Source organism: Rhipicephalus microplus, chromosome X (genome assembly GCF_043290135.1).
Source record: "Rhipicephalus microplus isolate Deutch F79 chromosome X, USDA_Rmic, whole genome shotgun sequence".
In the NCBI taxonomy this organism is placed as follows: domain Eukaryota; kingdom Metazoa; phylum Arthropoda; class Arachnida; order Ixodida; family Ixodidae; genus Rhipicephalus; species Rhipicephalus microplus.
The window spans coordinates 19,991,999-20,007,439 of NC_134710.1; the positions used below are offsets into that span (position 1 = coordinate 19,991,999).

The 15,441-nt window shown below is 46.1% G+C and overlaps 2 protein-coding genes across 5 annotated transcripts in view; both read right to left on the bottom strand.

The window, feature by feature from the left end:
- metro (membrane palmitoylated protein 7-like protein metro) overlaps positions 1–4,549 on the bottom strand; it is a 105,119-nt gene extending 100,570 nt beyond the window's left edge. For 2 of the 4 annotated variants that reach the window (XM_075881913.1, XM_075881912.1), the window contains exon 1: positions 20–4,548. The gene's annotated coding sequence lies outside the window, so the exon portion shown is untranslated. Of the gene's footprint in view, positions 1–19 lie in introns of all 4 variants that reach the window. The other 2 variants (XM_037426638.2, XM_075881914.1) reach the window with 2 other exon arrangements.
- Positions 4,550–5,815: 1,266 nt separating this feature from the next.
- Positions 5,816–11,301, bottom strand: LOC119175699 (uncharacterized). Its single transcript, XM_037426642.2, has 2 exons — positions 10,323–11,301; positions 5,816–7,202 (listed from the first exon to the last, which is right to left on the bottom strand). The coding sequence occupies exons 1-2, from the start codon at positions 10,929–10,931 to the stop codon at positions 7,059–7,061; spliced, it is 753 nt and encodes a 250-aa protein (XP_037282539.2). The 5' UTR covers positions 10,932–11,301; the 3' UTR covers positions 5,816–7,058.
- Between the last annotated feature and the right edge of the window lie 4,140 nt (positions 11,302–15,441).

The window sequence follows — 15,441 nt, forward strand, 5'->3', positions numbered from 1 at the left end:
TTCGCCTGGAACATCTCACCTTAGGAGAACGTTTCTCGCCAGCGCAACTTGCTGCAAGTGGGCGTCATCGCGTCACGTCACTGCAAAGAAATCAAAACGAAATGCTGCGCAGTCAAGCGAGGTTGGTGCGATGAACAAGCACGTCCGTTCTCTGCGCTGCATGTGAAAAGTTGTCAGCGTGCACAGCTCGTATGTTTGAGCGATGATTGCTCTGCATATGCTCCTTTCAACACTACTACAAAGCTTAACGGACTATTCTCTGAGCTTTTTCTTTTAGTTCCTCACTTACATCGCGGTTCTAGATATTGCATATTAAATCCTGCGTAAAATTTTATGCTATCTCCGATTGCCGTGAATAGCTGAAAACAAAATAGCTTTGTCGGCTGCGTAACCAAATTAGTGGTACCCACTTTTAAATGCGCGAGCTGCTGATTTAGAATAAGGATGAGTGGAAGAACCCCTATGCTTGCAATGTCAAAACAAAGCGTACTAGCGCATCCTACAGAACTTTAAATGGGCGGATAAGGAGCCCCAACGTGATTAAACTTCTGAAACTTCCATTTAAGCTCGGAGAAGCCAGCAGCAACTGACCCACCTGTAGTTCCTCCTGACAAAACCATCACGCGTTAAGGGAAACAGCACCCGTCAACGACGCTCAGGAGTAGGGAGTGGGAACAGTTGTCAACACACCTAAGCGCACAGCTTCAAAACAAAACTGAAACGGGCGGACTGGCAGGGCGCCAAGGCTCTAGAATGTGCACTAAGCCACAGAACAACCAAGCGCCAAGCATAGAGTGGCGCCAGTGGCACCAAGTGCCAAGCATGCGAAGCATGGTTGAGCGAGTGGCACTAGTTACAAATCTCAACGCTGAGTGGTACAGCGGTCGTAAAAACCACCGAAGAGCGCAAGTTTCAAATTGGAACACAATTAAGCGCTCGATTCCGGCTAACAGTCTGCCGTGGGGCGAGTGCGGTCCCTCTATTTTATAAGCAGGGGCTCGGCACCCACTAAGCTGGGTCAATCGCAGCATTCACTCGACAAGCTAGCTGCGAAGTTGGTTTCTTTTTTCTCTTTTTAGGGACGAAGCTCCTTACGGCGTGGCTTGTGCGTCTCGTTGTCGTCTCGTATGTAACCACCGGTGGCACATACCCGAGAGAGCGGTCCTTAGAATGTCCGCTGGATGGCGGTACTGGTATATGATGAATACATGATGAAAAGATGTGAGATAGCGGTACTTGGAGTGTTCACTAGATAAACGGACGGATGGATGGACAGACAGGCAGAGGTGCGGGCGGACGGACGAATGGATGGACAGGCAGATGAACGACCGCATGAACAGACAGACAAACAAACGGACGGAAGCACGGGCGGACTGACGAACGCTAGCGATCGCCCCACCAATCATATTCACATCCGTGAATATGCTGTGATTTTTTTAGAGTGCCTTGCGCGAGAAAATTGTAACTGTCCAATTTTATGAATAATAATTTAATCTCAAATATACAGTTTATGTGGCATGAGCAAAACAGCCAAACAAGCTTGCACTTCCTCGAAACACCGCGCACAACGAGCAACCACCCTCTCTCACTAGGTATGGCGCAGCGATTGTTTCACAAAGCATCTGACCAACAAACTACACGCTCATATGTATTAAGAAATGTTCACCTTGGTCTCGTTAGGGTACCAGTCAGTTTCCTTTATTTCACTAAATGAGTAAAAAAAAAAAAAAACTCGAAGGTGGCTTCACCGCATGGCAATACAATGAAGAATGCCAATAAAAAGAAAACTGAGACACAAATGGCCCAACGTGGTCAAGTCAGCAAATTTAGCATGAAGAAACGCAAGTATGATAAGTATATATTCTTCACTGGTTCCAAGTGGGACCAATTTTCTTTATGACGAGTCAATGCATGGTCATTTTGTTACAAAATCTCATGACCACTATATATACTCATCAACAGTAGTGAAAGGGCAAGGCAGCCAACGATCACAGCTCAAAAGAAGTGCCCATAAGATCCCGGAGGGAGAGCTGCATTGCTTCGCAGAAACTGTCTTGGTCAAGATGACCAAGACAGTCACCCCCTGAGGAAGGGACCGAGTCGGTCTCGAAACGTCGGACTCTATTTGAACTGTGGCTGGAGCAATTTCAATTTTCTAAACCTTTCCACCCAGCCAGACAGATTGCTGTCAAAATGTTTACGTTTAAGTTCGCAGAAACTACATACTTTAATTGAGCAGCCGGATATGGTTACATGCTTTTTTTTTTTTTTGACAGGTAAGATGCAATAACTATGTAACACAAGTCACGGGACATGTTCCCACCAAAAAAATGTAACAGTAGTCACATGACATGTTCCTACCAATATTGCATAAGTTATGTGACATGTTTCTGCCAAACCGATGTCATTTAACCCTTTACTGCTGAGTGTCGCGAATTCACGACATACCGAAAAAACTTTGAGTAAGCAAGTGATGAAATGCATGCCACCTTTATTGCCGGTTGCCAAGTACTTACGGGGAACGTAGCTTTCAGCAAGAAAAATGTAGCATTGTCTCGTCTAAGGTAGTTTATACAAGAAGCAATTGTTTTGTAGCTGATGGTGGAGAGCATGAAGTGCGGGCAACAGCTCTCAGTTTTTCGTTCTTTCTGGCCTGGGCGATGCGAGTTCTATCTTCAATAATTTTGTTTATTTGTTGTGTACACACCCAAGAAGTGACACAGGACATTTTATGCAGTTTTGAAGTAAGTTTTCCGTTGCAAGGTTCTTGTTTCTGTGACATAAGGAGAATTTGCAACACACATAAAAGTATACATTAAAGTTGAATTTTCTATAATTTAACTGCACAATCATTTAAAGTTTGCTATTTTAAGCTGGAAAATGAAAACAATATTTATTTTGTTCAGCTCTTACATAACGCATTAAACGGTTAAGCAGGACTAGGACACGAGCTCTGGAAGGCAGCTTCTTTCTAGGGAGTCTGAACACAAGCTTCGCTGTTGGTTCCAGTCTTACACCACTAATGAAAGCTGCACACAGTTTTTTTTTTTGTTATGGACACTCTCGGCTGATTTCTGTCATCACCGTGATGTCCCGAGTATGTAGATGTATGCGTATATCAATATAAAAGGCACCCCAAAAAAATAAGTCACAAAAAAATTTTCATGGCACCCACTCTTCAGCGCGCTGCATTAACTGACTAGGACATGCCGCTTACACAGTTCGTCTCACTAACAATGAGCTATGTATATACACAATTTACCACTGGCTTACTGTCAATGGACTTAGAAGAAACATTCTTGAACAAAGCAAGTACTTTTTTTGGACAAGCCATACATGCTTTTCCTAAACATGCACATGTCCGATGGCTTAATCTATGGAGGGGTCGGTTCACTGAAGCACATCCAGTTTGATGAAAGGGGCATTCCAAAATGTCTCTGGCTTCACTTTAACTCTGAAGCAACAAAAAAAATTGCTCGCATCAAGTCCAGAATTATTGGGGAAGTTGCTGTGAATTCAGATCCCATCGTAATGCGCACCCCCACTCTCCCTTAGACGGACACACTCAACTTGCTGCCCCAGGTGAGTTGTGGTTACACTTGCGCTGTTTAAACATCTCCTTACTTCGAGTATATCTCGCCAGGAACCTTGCGGTCTGACGTCATGAACTTCTTGCTACAAAAATTCTATGAGGTGTGCCTACAGAATGTACCGGTGATAGTCACTGGATACTTCAACGTGAAAACCAGTAGCTTGTCCCGTTTCTCGATGCTGAACTTGAACTTTGCCTCCTGTCAGATGTCACACAATCAACTATTCACCACACCATCTGTTTAGATATTGTGGTTACTGTATTACTGTCCCCTCAAGCACAATTATTTGACCCTGTTTTCTATATTTCGTATGGTACCTAAATCTCCTAGCCTTACTTCATATAACAGCCCGATGTGTTGCTATTGCAGTCATTGCTTCAGCCTTGTGCTGAAACTTGTGGTGTACACGTATCCCGAAGGAGTACGGCCACCAGCGTGGGTCCGGTCTTAGCGAGCCGCAGGGCACGCGTTAACCGTCGCCGTGGCGGGAAACACGATACTGCTCAAGTCGCAACACTTTATTGTGGCAACACCAAACGCAGTACAGCCCGTAAGGCGCGGCGGGAAAGCAAGTAGGCTTATCCACGCCACGGGCACAAAGTACTACACAGGGGTGCCACGAGCACGTCTCCGCGGTAAAGCCGATCCACGGAGACACCGGAGCAAAGGCCCGGTTGCTCGAGCGAGGGCAAAGGCGCTCGCGTTGGCTTCGAAGGGAGACGGGTCGGCGTAGCGAGGCCACGCACTAGGACACCGTACCGCCCTTCGGCCGTGCGTACGCAGCGGGGCAAACAGCGGGTGAGCGTTCGCCTTGGGCGCGAGGCGCCGTCAGCGAAGTCCGACGAGCCCCCGACTGACGGGAGTCGACGGACGAAAAGATAGCGTGGCTCACCGTTTGCTGTCCCGGAGAGTATCTGACCGCTCCCGACGCAGCGCGCGAAAACCTCTCGGGGGTCCCCGCACGCGGCGCCACAGTCCACATCCGCTTCCGGGTGAGGGAGTTATACGTCACTCCGCCCTTCCCAGTGCGGCAGACAGCAAGGAGGGCAGACATGTCGGGACATGAGAACGGCAGAAAAGGCGGGAAAGCCCGCTCAAAGGCAGCGGGCCAGCCTCAATTCCCACAAACTGTGACTTTTTCTTCCAAGTTATTTTGTCGATGCAGTCTTTCTGCCCTCATTATTTTCTGTGTGTGATAGCTGAATCATAGGAGTGAATCATAAACATAAAACATATGATTAACAAGTGTTAATGATATGTATTTCATCACAAGTTAAAACAGCCACCTACAAAATACTCATCTTGAAGCTGGCACATTTTCAAATATCTCAGTTATCAAATGAGTTCTTATCTTCATTGGAAACTACACATGCATTGAAACTAAATATACTAACCTCATCGTAGCCTACATGCATCAAAATTTTTACCTCTTCTCAAGCTTAGAAATATTTTTATATAGCTTTAGGCTTTAGTCCATTTTAAATTAGAATATGCGGCTCTACCCGGGACTCTGTCATTGATTCACTTGCATCTGAACTTGAATCTGTTTAAAACTGCGCATTGACTTTCAAACTTTGTTACTGTACTACTGCCAGGGCTACCACCATAAAGGGCACCTAATCATTACCACCCCTGTAAAGCCTGTTTGTGATCCTTCTTTCTTATCCCCAGAGTTTCCTGCATGAAGTTTTTCTTTCGTAGCAGTTTCTAGCTACCCCTGTGTACTGTTCAACTCATACTTATCCTCCCAATGTAGGCATTTTCATACACACATTTTGTTTTAGTTCATTTGTTTCCATGACCTCTTGAAATTGCAACCACCAGAACTAGGATATAGGCAGTTGATGCTAGAGACTTTTAAATGCCTCACCACTCATGCACCTTTGCTGCACTTATTACTTTTCTATTAGTTTTTTTTTTCAACGTAAACGTGCTAATATTTGTTTCGTTATTTCTCTATGTATAATGTATTCCGACTAGCCCCTGCAAAGCCATTGAGCCCTCAGGATAAATAAATAAATAAAACAATAAATAAATAAATAAATAAATAAAGTTACAGTGAAGAATCTCAGACATTCTGAAAGGCAGAGACCCTGTTTTGTATAAATAACTACCTTTCTATGAATGACTTAACAACACTAAAGGTACTTCACATGCAGTGACAGTCCAAATAGCATGATGAATAATGGGAATTTTAGACCAATATACAGATGCAACATTGCTGGCAAAAGAAACGAGAAATTTTATTTCTGTCATTGAATCACAGCAATGAAAGAGTAATAACATGACCACTTTCAAAACAGGGAGAGCACACAAAAGAAAATTATTCACTTTATGATAAGCATTTAAAAAAATTGTCAGAAAACTAAACTGTAAACAACTCTGTTCACAATAAATTAGAAAAAGCCAGCACACTTGGCAATGGCTGAATCAGGACATGAAAACAAACACAACACGAAATTGCACCAATTAAAGAGTAATACCATGACAACATTCAGAACTGGGAGAGCACACAAAAGAAACTTATGGAGTTTAGGATATGCAAAAAAAAATTGTCAGAAAACTGTAAAGAACTCTATTCACAATAAATTAGAAAGTGCCAACACACTTGGTACCGGCTAAGTCAGAACATGAAAATAAACATACAATAATTATACAATAAACATACAATAACATAGTCACTTACAATACAAACAAGAGCTGGAAAAGTCCCCAAGTGTGTAACCGACATTATGAGTGACTAAATTTCATAAATGAGAAATGGAACAAAAGTCAGTCCGAAGGCCACTGCTTTGTGCTGAAATTTCTAACACTAACTTTGCAGTCTTCTCTTTCATAACACTGTTTCAAAAACAAGCAGTACACAGACGATTTGTGCACAAACTGATAACTGCTGGTGCGGTAATTGGGAATGTGCATATGCAGTTATTTTTGGCATAACAACGTGAAATATGAAAACATGTGCACATTGGCAAAGCACTTACTTTGCATAAGGTGACAAAAAAGAGTGACTTACAAAGATGGTTTTAAGCACTGATAACCCAAGCAAAAGAAAACATACTTAGAAATGAAAAGCAACAAAAGGTCACCTAACCTTTTTTCTAAAAATCTTCAACAGATTTTAAATATTATCTGATAACATAGACTAAATATCTCTGAGCAAGCAATTTTGATTAACATCGGTAGTGAATGGAGAAATAGCGTATGTACATATCACAGCGAAGTATTGTTTGGTAATAAGAAATTATTTTCTGCAAATAGGACAGGATACTAGACTGAAATTCCTTCAAACTCATGCTTCGAGATCTTCAAGATCTGTTCATTTTAATGTTTTTCTACCGCATGATAGTCGATTCCAGTGAATAGAAATCAAATCAAGACTTTAGTATACACATAGACATTGCACAGCTTGTCCAAAAGATTGGGGCCTTCAATTTGCATGCAAGTTCCATCCCATTGGTCCACTCATGACTGTAGACGATCCCTCAGTGCTTCGAAAGCAGCATTCCAATCTTCTATGCACTGTTGCATCACCACCTCATTGATTCTTGGACTAGGGAGTCCAGTGGCTGAAGCTATACCTGGAACCTCGAGGGTGCCCTCTGACAGCTGCAGGAGTAATGTGAAATTATATTTTAAGAGTTGTGGGAGTGATAATAACTAAACAGGGATTTAATAAGTGCTCACTGGAACAGATATTCATCAATGCATCCTCTTTCATTTTTCTTTTGAAGTTCGTTTGGCTGTCAAATATTACCTTTGCTGCATCGTATTTCATATGCGTAATCTACCACTATTATGCTCATCCCGGAGTGTAGTAAACACTCAAGAAATGTCAGCAAACAAGCTTTGTTCAGAAAAAAAGCAGCACTTTTCAGTGCAAAGTTTCAAGAGCCCCTAATATGTTCTTTTTTTTTATTGGAAGAGAAGCAGTGCGCATCACCGCCTCATGATTCGTGGACTGGGGAATCCAGTGGCCAAAGCTATACCTGGAACCTCAAGGGTGCCCTCTAACAGCTGCAGGAGAAATGTGAAATTATATTTTGAGTTGTGGGAGTGATAATAACTAAACAGAGATTTAATAATAATCATCATGCAACCATACCAACAAGCCCAAGTCGCCACCCTCAGAGATTTAATAAGTGCTTACTGGAGCAGATATTCATCAATGCATTCTCTTTCATTTTTTTTTTGAAGTTCGTTTGGCTATCAAATATTACCTGTGGTGCATCATATTTCATATGCGTAATCTACCACTATTATGCTCATCCCAAATTGTATTAAACACTCAAGAAATGTCAGCAAACAAGTTTTGTTCACAAAAAAAAAAAACTAGCACTTTTCAGTGCAAAGTTTCAAGAGCCCTTGATATGTTCTTTTTTTTATTGGAAGAGAAGCAGTGCACATATAACCCCCACCTGCTATTTGTTGCCTTTAAAGTGACAGCTTCAAGTACCTCATCAGACACTGGAAAAACTTGGCATGTGGTACAAAAATTCATGTGACCTCATGCACTATAACAACGCAGTATAAGAAATAAAAAACAGGGTACGAGACAGAATCCAGGCACTCAGAGTCGCAGTCAAGCAGTTTAGCACAAAGCCATGCCAGCACTTGGAAGTTCTTCAGAGAAATACCCTATACAGGTGTTGGAAGGAAACAGCACAAAAAAGGAGAAATCAGACAAAGAAGGACACATACAGAGCATTTACTTACAACAAAAGTTTATTCTTCAAACCGCGCATGTAAACGTATGCAGTGGAACGAAAAAAAAAAGTGATCGTCAAAGATAAATTAAATATCAACATCATAAAAAATAACCTGATAAAAATGCAATCTTATTTTCTGAAAGTGCAACTGATTGTCTGGTTTTTTGTGCTGTTTCCTTACAACTTGTATGTCATACCAACACGCCCAAGCAACCACTTACCTGAGTCATGTTACCTGTAGTAACATGACTCAGTTGAGGAGTCATGTTAACAGATGTAGGTACAACGGCAGAAATATATGGCAGAGGTGCAAAACTGCACCAGACATAACAAGTAAGTCTTAAACCTCTCCACTGATTAAAATGGCTTTAGCCATGGTTTATTATTATCAGCAGCATTAGCTCCAACATCAATATGCACACGATTGCCTTACATATATGTACAGGGTACTTCACTACATCCAAAAATGATGAATTGTGGCAGAGTGAATACTTTGAGTGAAATTGCATTATTGTGAACATATAGTATAATGATAATAAAAGTGAATTCAGCTAATAGTGAGTCAAGTAGTAAAAGTTACTTACTTAAGGTTACATTAATGAGCATTGGGGTCAATATAAAGTGCACCGTAATATAGCCATTGCGGATAGGTTTCACCTTCAAGTCGTTGTAGAATCATGTACAAGGGACACTTTGCTATGAAAATCATAAGCTGCCCAGGTGGATTCTAATCAACTGGGTCCCATGACATTGACATGATAAATGTGCATTTTACAGACTCGACATCAGTAGCATGTAAGTATAGCGCCCATTGTACTGCTCTGAGGCACATGCATGTTGGTACACATGACCTGGTGTTGTACAAATATCAACTATGAATGAAAAAATCCAAGAATTCTGAAATGAACTCAAAATGCTATTCAGAAAACTTCCAGCCATGTCCAAATCACATGGGTTACTATAGGTGTTGACGAATAACTATCTTAATAAACTACACGCTCCACCTACTTCGAAAATATAGCCTCTTGTTAAAAAAAAAAGCTGTCTGCTCATATAAAGCACTGCAAAGCTTTTTACATGCAACACTGAGATATTTGGCATGATAAACAGCTGTTTTAATGGAGTGTGGAGGTGGCTGCTTATGCACACATCAGAGGCAAAAAGTCTTGTTGTAAGGACCTTTTCACTGAAAAGGATAAACACCTCCTGTCTGAGCTATGGCACGAGAGTGCAAAGGCTGCGGACACTGCTGCTTTGGCAGTGCATTTTGGGGGAGTGCCTTTTTACCACAGCCCAGAGAGCCCAGATGGGATGGTGGTGGTGCCCAGGGAGCCTTCTCTTCAAAGGTCTATAATAGCTGCAAAGGGATCATTCATAGGAAGCAAACAAACATGAATATATAACTCAAAATTCGTGACTACGTGTCCAGGACATACACATTCGCAAATTTTTTTTTCCCCAAAGTGTGATGCAAAATGGAATAAGGTTTCTGAAAAACAAGTTTGTTGTGCAAACAAAGACTTATTTTTACCACTGTTGTAAACTCCCTCTATTATAATGCCCAAGAGCAATGCGGGGTAATTCTCGAATAAAGAAAAAATAACAATTTTAAGATCTACAGCCGTATTCAGTTCATACTTTGTCCAAGCACTGGCCCCAGTTGGTGGCTAGCTAAATGCAGCATCCATCATAACAGTGATGTGTGCAATGTTGATTTGGGTGTTCTGGTGTATGTTCAGTGAAAGCATACTTGATAGAAAAATGGCGAGCAAGGTCTGGAGCCCACACGGCGGCTGTTCGGGAGAGGATAGGGCCAGTTGGGAGAGGCGGCTAGGACTGTTGTGTGATATGGAGGAGGAGAGCGGCAGAGTGGAAAGAGATCGGCGTCGCATGCACCTTGGACTGTTAAGACTATGTTTTCTTGTTTGTGTATATTTCGAACTGAACTGTGCGCACTAAGTGTGCACGCCTACGGTTCTATTTGCCGATAGCAATAGCGAAAAAAAAAACTGCACTGTACCTCTATTCCTAGCTCCAACAGGCAATAGTGAAACCCCGCATGAAGGTTTCCAGGTGGCACGTTGAGTGCGAGCATCGGTGCTCGATCCACAGAGTCGCTCAGTGCACGCAGCAAGCTGAACATCAGTCGTGGCTCCGTGGTATGCATCATGACAAGTGGAACACCCGGCCACATGGCCACGAACGCCTCGAGGTGTTGTTCTTGCAATTGGTCCGCCAGGTCTCGAGCGAGGAAACAGGCGAATATGGTTCCATCGTTTAAATCATTCTCCATTGTCACTTGAAAGCCTTCACGGCGCATCAGCGAGGCCATGCGTGTCAGCCACTCATCAAAGCGAACAATGACTGACGCTTCACCGAAGCGGACGGCAAACCATGGTTGGACACTTGTGCGCGGTAGCAACCAGCAGTACAGCCAAGCAATACCATGCAAACGTCTTTCGGGGGTCATGACATTTAAAGTGCGGATGATCTCTTTCACGGCGCGCTTACGACCCATTTTCTCCAGATCCCGCCACCCAGCAATGACGAACCTATCCAAGGAGAGTAGTTGAGCCCGAGAAACCAACCTCAGCTTCGACTTCAATAGTGCCAAGTCGTAGTGAGTCATTGCAGTAGAAGCCCTACACAGTGGTTGGTAATATCGAAATGTTTCCTCTTTTGGAACAACTGTCAACCTAATTGTCGGAACTAACTAGCGTGAAAACTGGCAAATGGAGGGGCGCCCTCTCGCGTGAGGTTAGAGCTGGGCACGGCGAGCTCTCCACCGCGTTGTAGCAACCGCTGTTCCTGTACGCGGGTCGTCTGCTTCAGGCGGGGACTTCGTCGAACGAACCGTCTCGCAGGCTCAACTATATAATGCCTGCAACGAATATGTTCTAGTGCAGTTATGAACTTGTTTTAGCTGCAGCCTAATCGACAGAACAAAGAAACCTCCCTGGTGACCAACGCGGTACGCCGATGCCGCCAACTGATGCTGATGCTGATGACCTGAGATGGATGGCGCTCACCCACAGAGGGGGATGGGCCAAGAACCGGGTGGCAGGATACTTAAATGAAACTAAATTGAAATTAAAGCCAGTCTGAAAATTTAGTTTAGAGATAATAGTACCAATAAACAAAAATGTTTGCTGAGCAAGCGGTCAAACCATCTCTTGTTTTTGACAGACATCGCTACGAATTGTAAACTATAGATCTGAAAAGGTCAGGGTTCACTAGCACGGTAATCTTTTAGTTGCGTTGATGTAATCAAACACAGTGGAGCATATATCCCTGTGGCAGTAGCCAAATGAAGTGCCGCCAAGTGATAAAAGTACTGGTAGAGTTACTTGTAATCCTAGCTTTTGTAATGGGGCTACTAAAAATATTTTTCTCTGATAAGAATACATTGCTGGTAAGAAAGTTAAACTTGTGTGAGTGCTCTCGCTTGTCATATACAGTTTTCACGAGATTATACAAATTAGTTCGAGAGTTCCTTTCGATATTTTAATAAGCGATCCTTTATTTAGCCTCTATTCAAGTATGTATATGAAATTGCAAAACGTCGCGGTGTCTCATTGAGGGCGAGGCGGTGTACGATGCAGGCCGCGTTGCTGAATGCGCGGAATTAGGGTGGCTAGACTAGCCACCCTAGCGCGGTCGCGGTCGACAACAGAGATCGTATCACTAGGCATCACTCTATAGTGGCTCTGGTCCTGAAAACAGGTGCACTTGTGAGAACCCCCCACACAACGTCTCCATGGCGATTGAGTTCGTGACGAATAATTATCATTCAGTTTCTGTATATACAGTGCATTTTTTAATTACAAACGAATATATTTTTTCTCCGCGGAGAGAGTAGTGCAATGGTGAAGTACTGCGGTGTAGGTGTATTTCATCCGCCCGTGAAAATGGCGTTAGCTTTTTTTTTTTTTCACAACTGGCCTAATGAGAAGATCAGGCGTGCCCTTGGTTGGTTGGTAAATACTTTATTGGAAGTCCGGCAGAGCTTTCGCCGACCGGGCCTTAGGCCTCCCGCGAGAGGACGTCAAGACCTTGCCTGACCGCCACCTCGCGGGCCTGTTGGACGGCCCAAAGTTGGTCACCGCGGCTGGGGCTGCTCAGGGCAGCGGTCAACCGCGGTGGAAGGGTTCCGGATTTAGCACCTTGCGGATTTCTAGCGCAGTCCCAGAGCATGAGATTTAATGTGGCAACCTCACTATGGCATATCTTGCATATAATCGTCGGATATATATTGGGGTATAGTCTGTTAAACAGCGACGGGTTGCGATACGTGTGCGTCTGTAGCTGTCGTAGAGACACCACCTGCATCCTGTTCAGCTTCTCGCTGGGTGGAGGAAAGGTTTGGCGGGCCAGGTGGAAAGCCTTGGTAATTTCATTATGGGTCGTCAAACGGTCTTTGGTGTTTCCCCATAGAGGACGGTCGCCGGCGCGCTTCACGAGCTCGCGCGCCTTGTCGAGTGCCGTCTCGTTTAGGTTGCGGGGGGGCGCTGCGAGCGTCGAAGGCGATCGGACGTGCTTCGCATCGGCTCCGCACGGGATGAAGAAGATCTGCGGTTCTACTTGCCCCATCTTGACCGGAAAGGTGTGTAAAGATTCAGTTTGATCTCCGCTACGATCTGCCGAAAGAATTTTGAAAATCGGTGGACCTTTGGGCATTTTACGCCCACAGCTCCGAAATCCGAGGTGGCGACCACGCCAAGCCTAACGGGCCGGCGTGGTCCGGGAGCGGCCTCGGCCGCATCGGCGACTGTTTCGGACTTCATCCGCGAAGAGATGTCGTCATCGGAGCCTCTACCGGACATGGATACTACTCCAGCGGTGGATTGTGATGGACTTTTAGACCGCGGTTCCGGCCGCACGGTTATAACTATGAGTGGAACGCCGCTCGACGAGGAGTCGTCGTCGGAGAGCCACAACGGTTGGGTCGTCGCCACTCGACGCAGCCGGTCGACTAAGAAGATTTTGCAAGCGCCTTCGCAGCAGGCCAAGCAAACCGGTAAGCGTTCTTCGTCGTCTCAACCTACGAGAGCGCAGTTTGCCCAGAAATTGAACGTCGCCTTTTCGAAAGCGGCTCGCATGCCCAACATGCCTATCGGAGAGCACAAAGTGGTTGTGCGGCCACGTGGCGGCTTGCTGGTAGGGAAGACCGATCCGCTCGAGCTACTTCGGGCTATGGCCGTCGCGGCTAGGATGGAGTCGAACGCCTTCCTTGCGGACATCGTGTGTCCGAACGTAGTGCAAAACATTTTCGTGATCGGCACGGCCAGCGAAGAACGCGCTGGGCGGTACGACCGCGTGCGGGAGATCGCAATAGGCGGACGCAACTTCGAGATCTTTGCGTACCGCGTGGCGCCGGAGAACACGGCCAAAGGAGTGGTTGACTACATCTCGCAGGCACACTCTGCGGAGGTGATCCACAACGCTGTGGTGAACGAACGCAACCCAACGGTACTGGCAGCGCAGAGAATAGGAAATTCCAAATCGGTAATCATCCTGTTCGAGGGTAACAAAGTCCCCTCGCACGTTATATTCGGGGGCATGATAGTACGGTGCAGACTGTACAGGCAACATAAAGAAGTGTGTCGCACGTGCGGCAAAGTCGGCCACCGAAAGGATGTCTGCCCTAACCCTAACGCGAAAGTGTGCTTCGCATGTGGAAGATCCAACCCGGGTCCAAACCACGAGAAGGAGTGCAGACCGCGCTGCAAGTTGTGTGGAGGCCCGCACGCTTCGGGCACCGGTAACTGTAAGAATAGGTTCAAGACTCCATTCCTAGTCCGCCAGCGCGAGCAAGAGCGCAAGATGACGGCCGAAAAGGCGACAAAATCTGCCGGCCAGGCGATCAAAGTCCGGTTTCCCGAAGAAGAGAAGTTCCCCGAACTCGGCGCACAAACAACACGTCACAAGAGCCGCAGCGCGAGCCGGGGAAAGAGCAAGGAGAGTGGGAAGAGCAGTGAACGGAAGAGAAGTACGTCACGCAGCTCAAGGTCGTGGACGACCGTGGCGACCGCGCGCGGCGGCGACGGTGACGCCCCTGGCGGGAATGTCGGGGGTGCCCCTAACGGCGGCGCGCGGGCGGGTGGTGCGCGCGAAACGAACGGCAGACCGGCCATGCCAGCGGCCAAGCAAGCTTCCCCGCAAGGAGAAAGGATGAAGCAATTGGAGAGCACTATCCAAGTACTTCAGGAAACTATCAAGAAACAGCAGGAGACTATCGACAAGCTCCTGGCTGCACAAGAAAGGCTGAAGGCGACTCCCACGTGGACGCAAGGATCGGCACCAAAGCCGGCCAGCTTCACGGCGCTGGGCGCCAAGCCACCAGTCGAGAAGATCACGCTACCAACGGCAACATCATCGCCACCGGCTCCACCGAAAACGCCGACGCCGCCGCGAACGCCGACGTTCAGTCCAACACCACTCAAGCTTCGGAAGCGGGCCCCGGCTCCCCTCACCGACAGCGAGGACGAAAGATTCCAGCAAGAAGAGGACATCACCGACCCGGCGTCGCCATCCAGCGGCGGGTTTGACCACGAAACGAGAATCAGGCAGATAAACGCGCGCCTAGTGAAACACGACAGGGAGATCGGCTCCCTCACCGCACGGGTGGGCGCCCTGGAGATCAAAGTCGAGAGAGGATTTGCTGAGGTAAAGAAAGAATTCGCCGAGGTGAAGCAATCAATCGAGGACCTGAAGAAATTCATAGTGAGCCAATTCAACATGATTGGTAAAGGAGCCCAAATTCAGGTGGAAACCCTACCCAAACATGGATAGACGGCCCCAAGGAGATCGGATAGTGATGTGGCACTGGAACGCTAACGGCTACCGGTGCCGCAAGGCAGTACTTCAACAGCACCTGCGGTCGCTTGATCAGAAGGAGCTTCCCGACGTGATAGCGATCCAGGAAACACACGCTGAAGACCCCAAGATCACCTCGCTGCCGGGTTACCGAGCGTACGCCCGCCCGCCGAGCGCCCGCACCTGTGGGAAAGGCGCCGCGCAGGGCGTGTGCACGTTTGTGAGGAAAGGTATCACGAGCGTAGGCAAGGACGAAATCCTAAACTACAAAGACTCCGCCATCGAAGCCAACGTGACGGAAATCATCATTGCGGGCAAGAAGG

Coding starts and splice junctions, on each gene's coding strand:
- LOC119175699 (XM_037426642.2), bottom strand. CDS start 10,931: ATGACTCACTACGACTTGGCACTATTGAAGTCGAAGCTGAGGTTGGTT. Junction 7,203..10,322: donor TGTTGGAGCTAGGAATAGAG/GTACAGTGCAGT, acceptor TTACTCCTGCAG/CTGTCAGAGGGCACCCTCGA.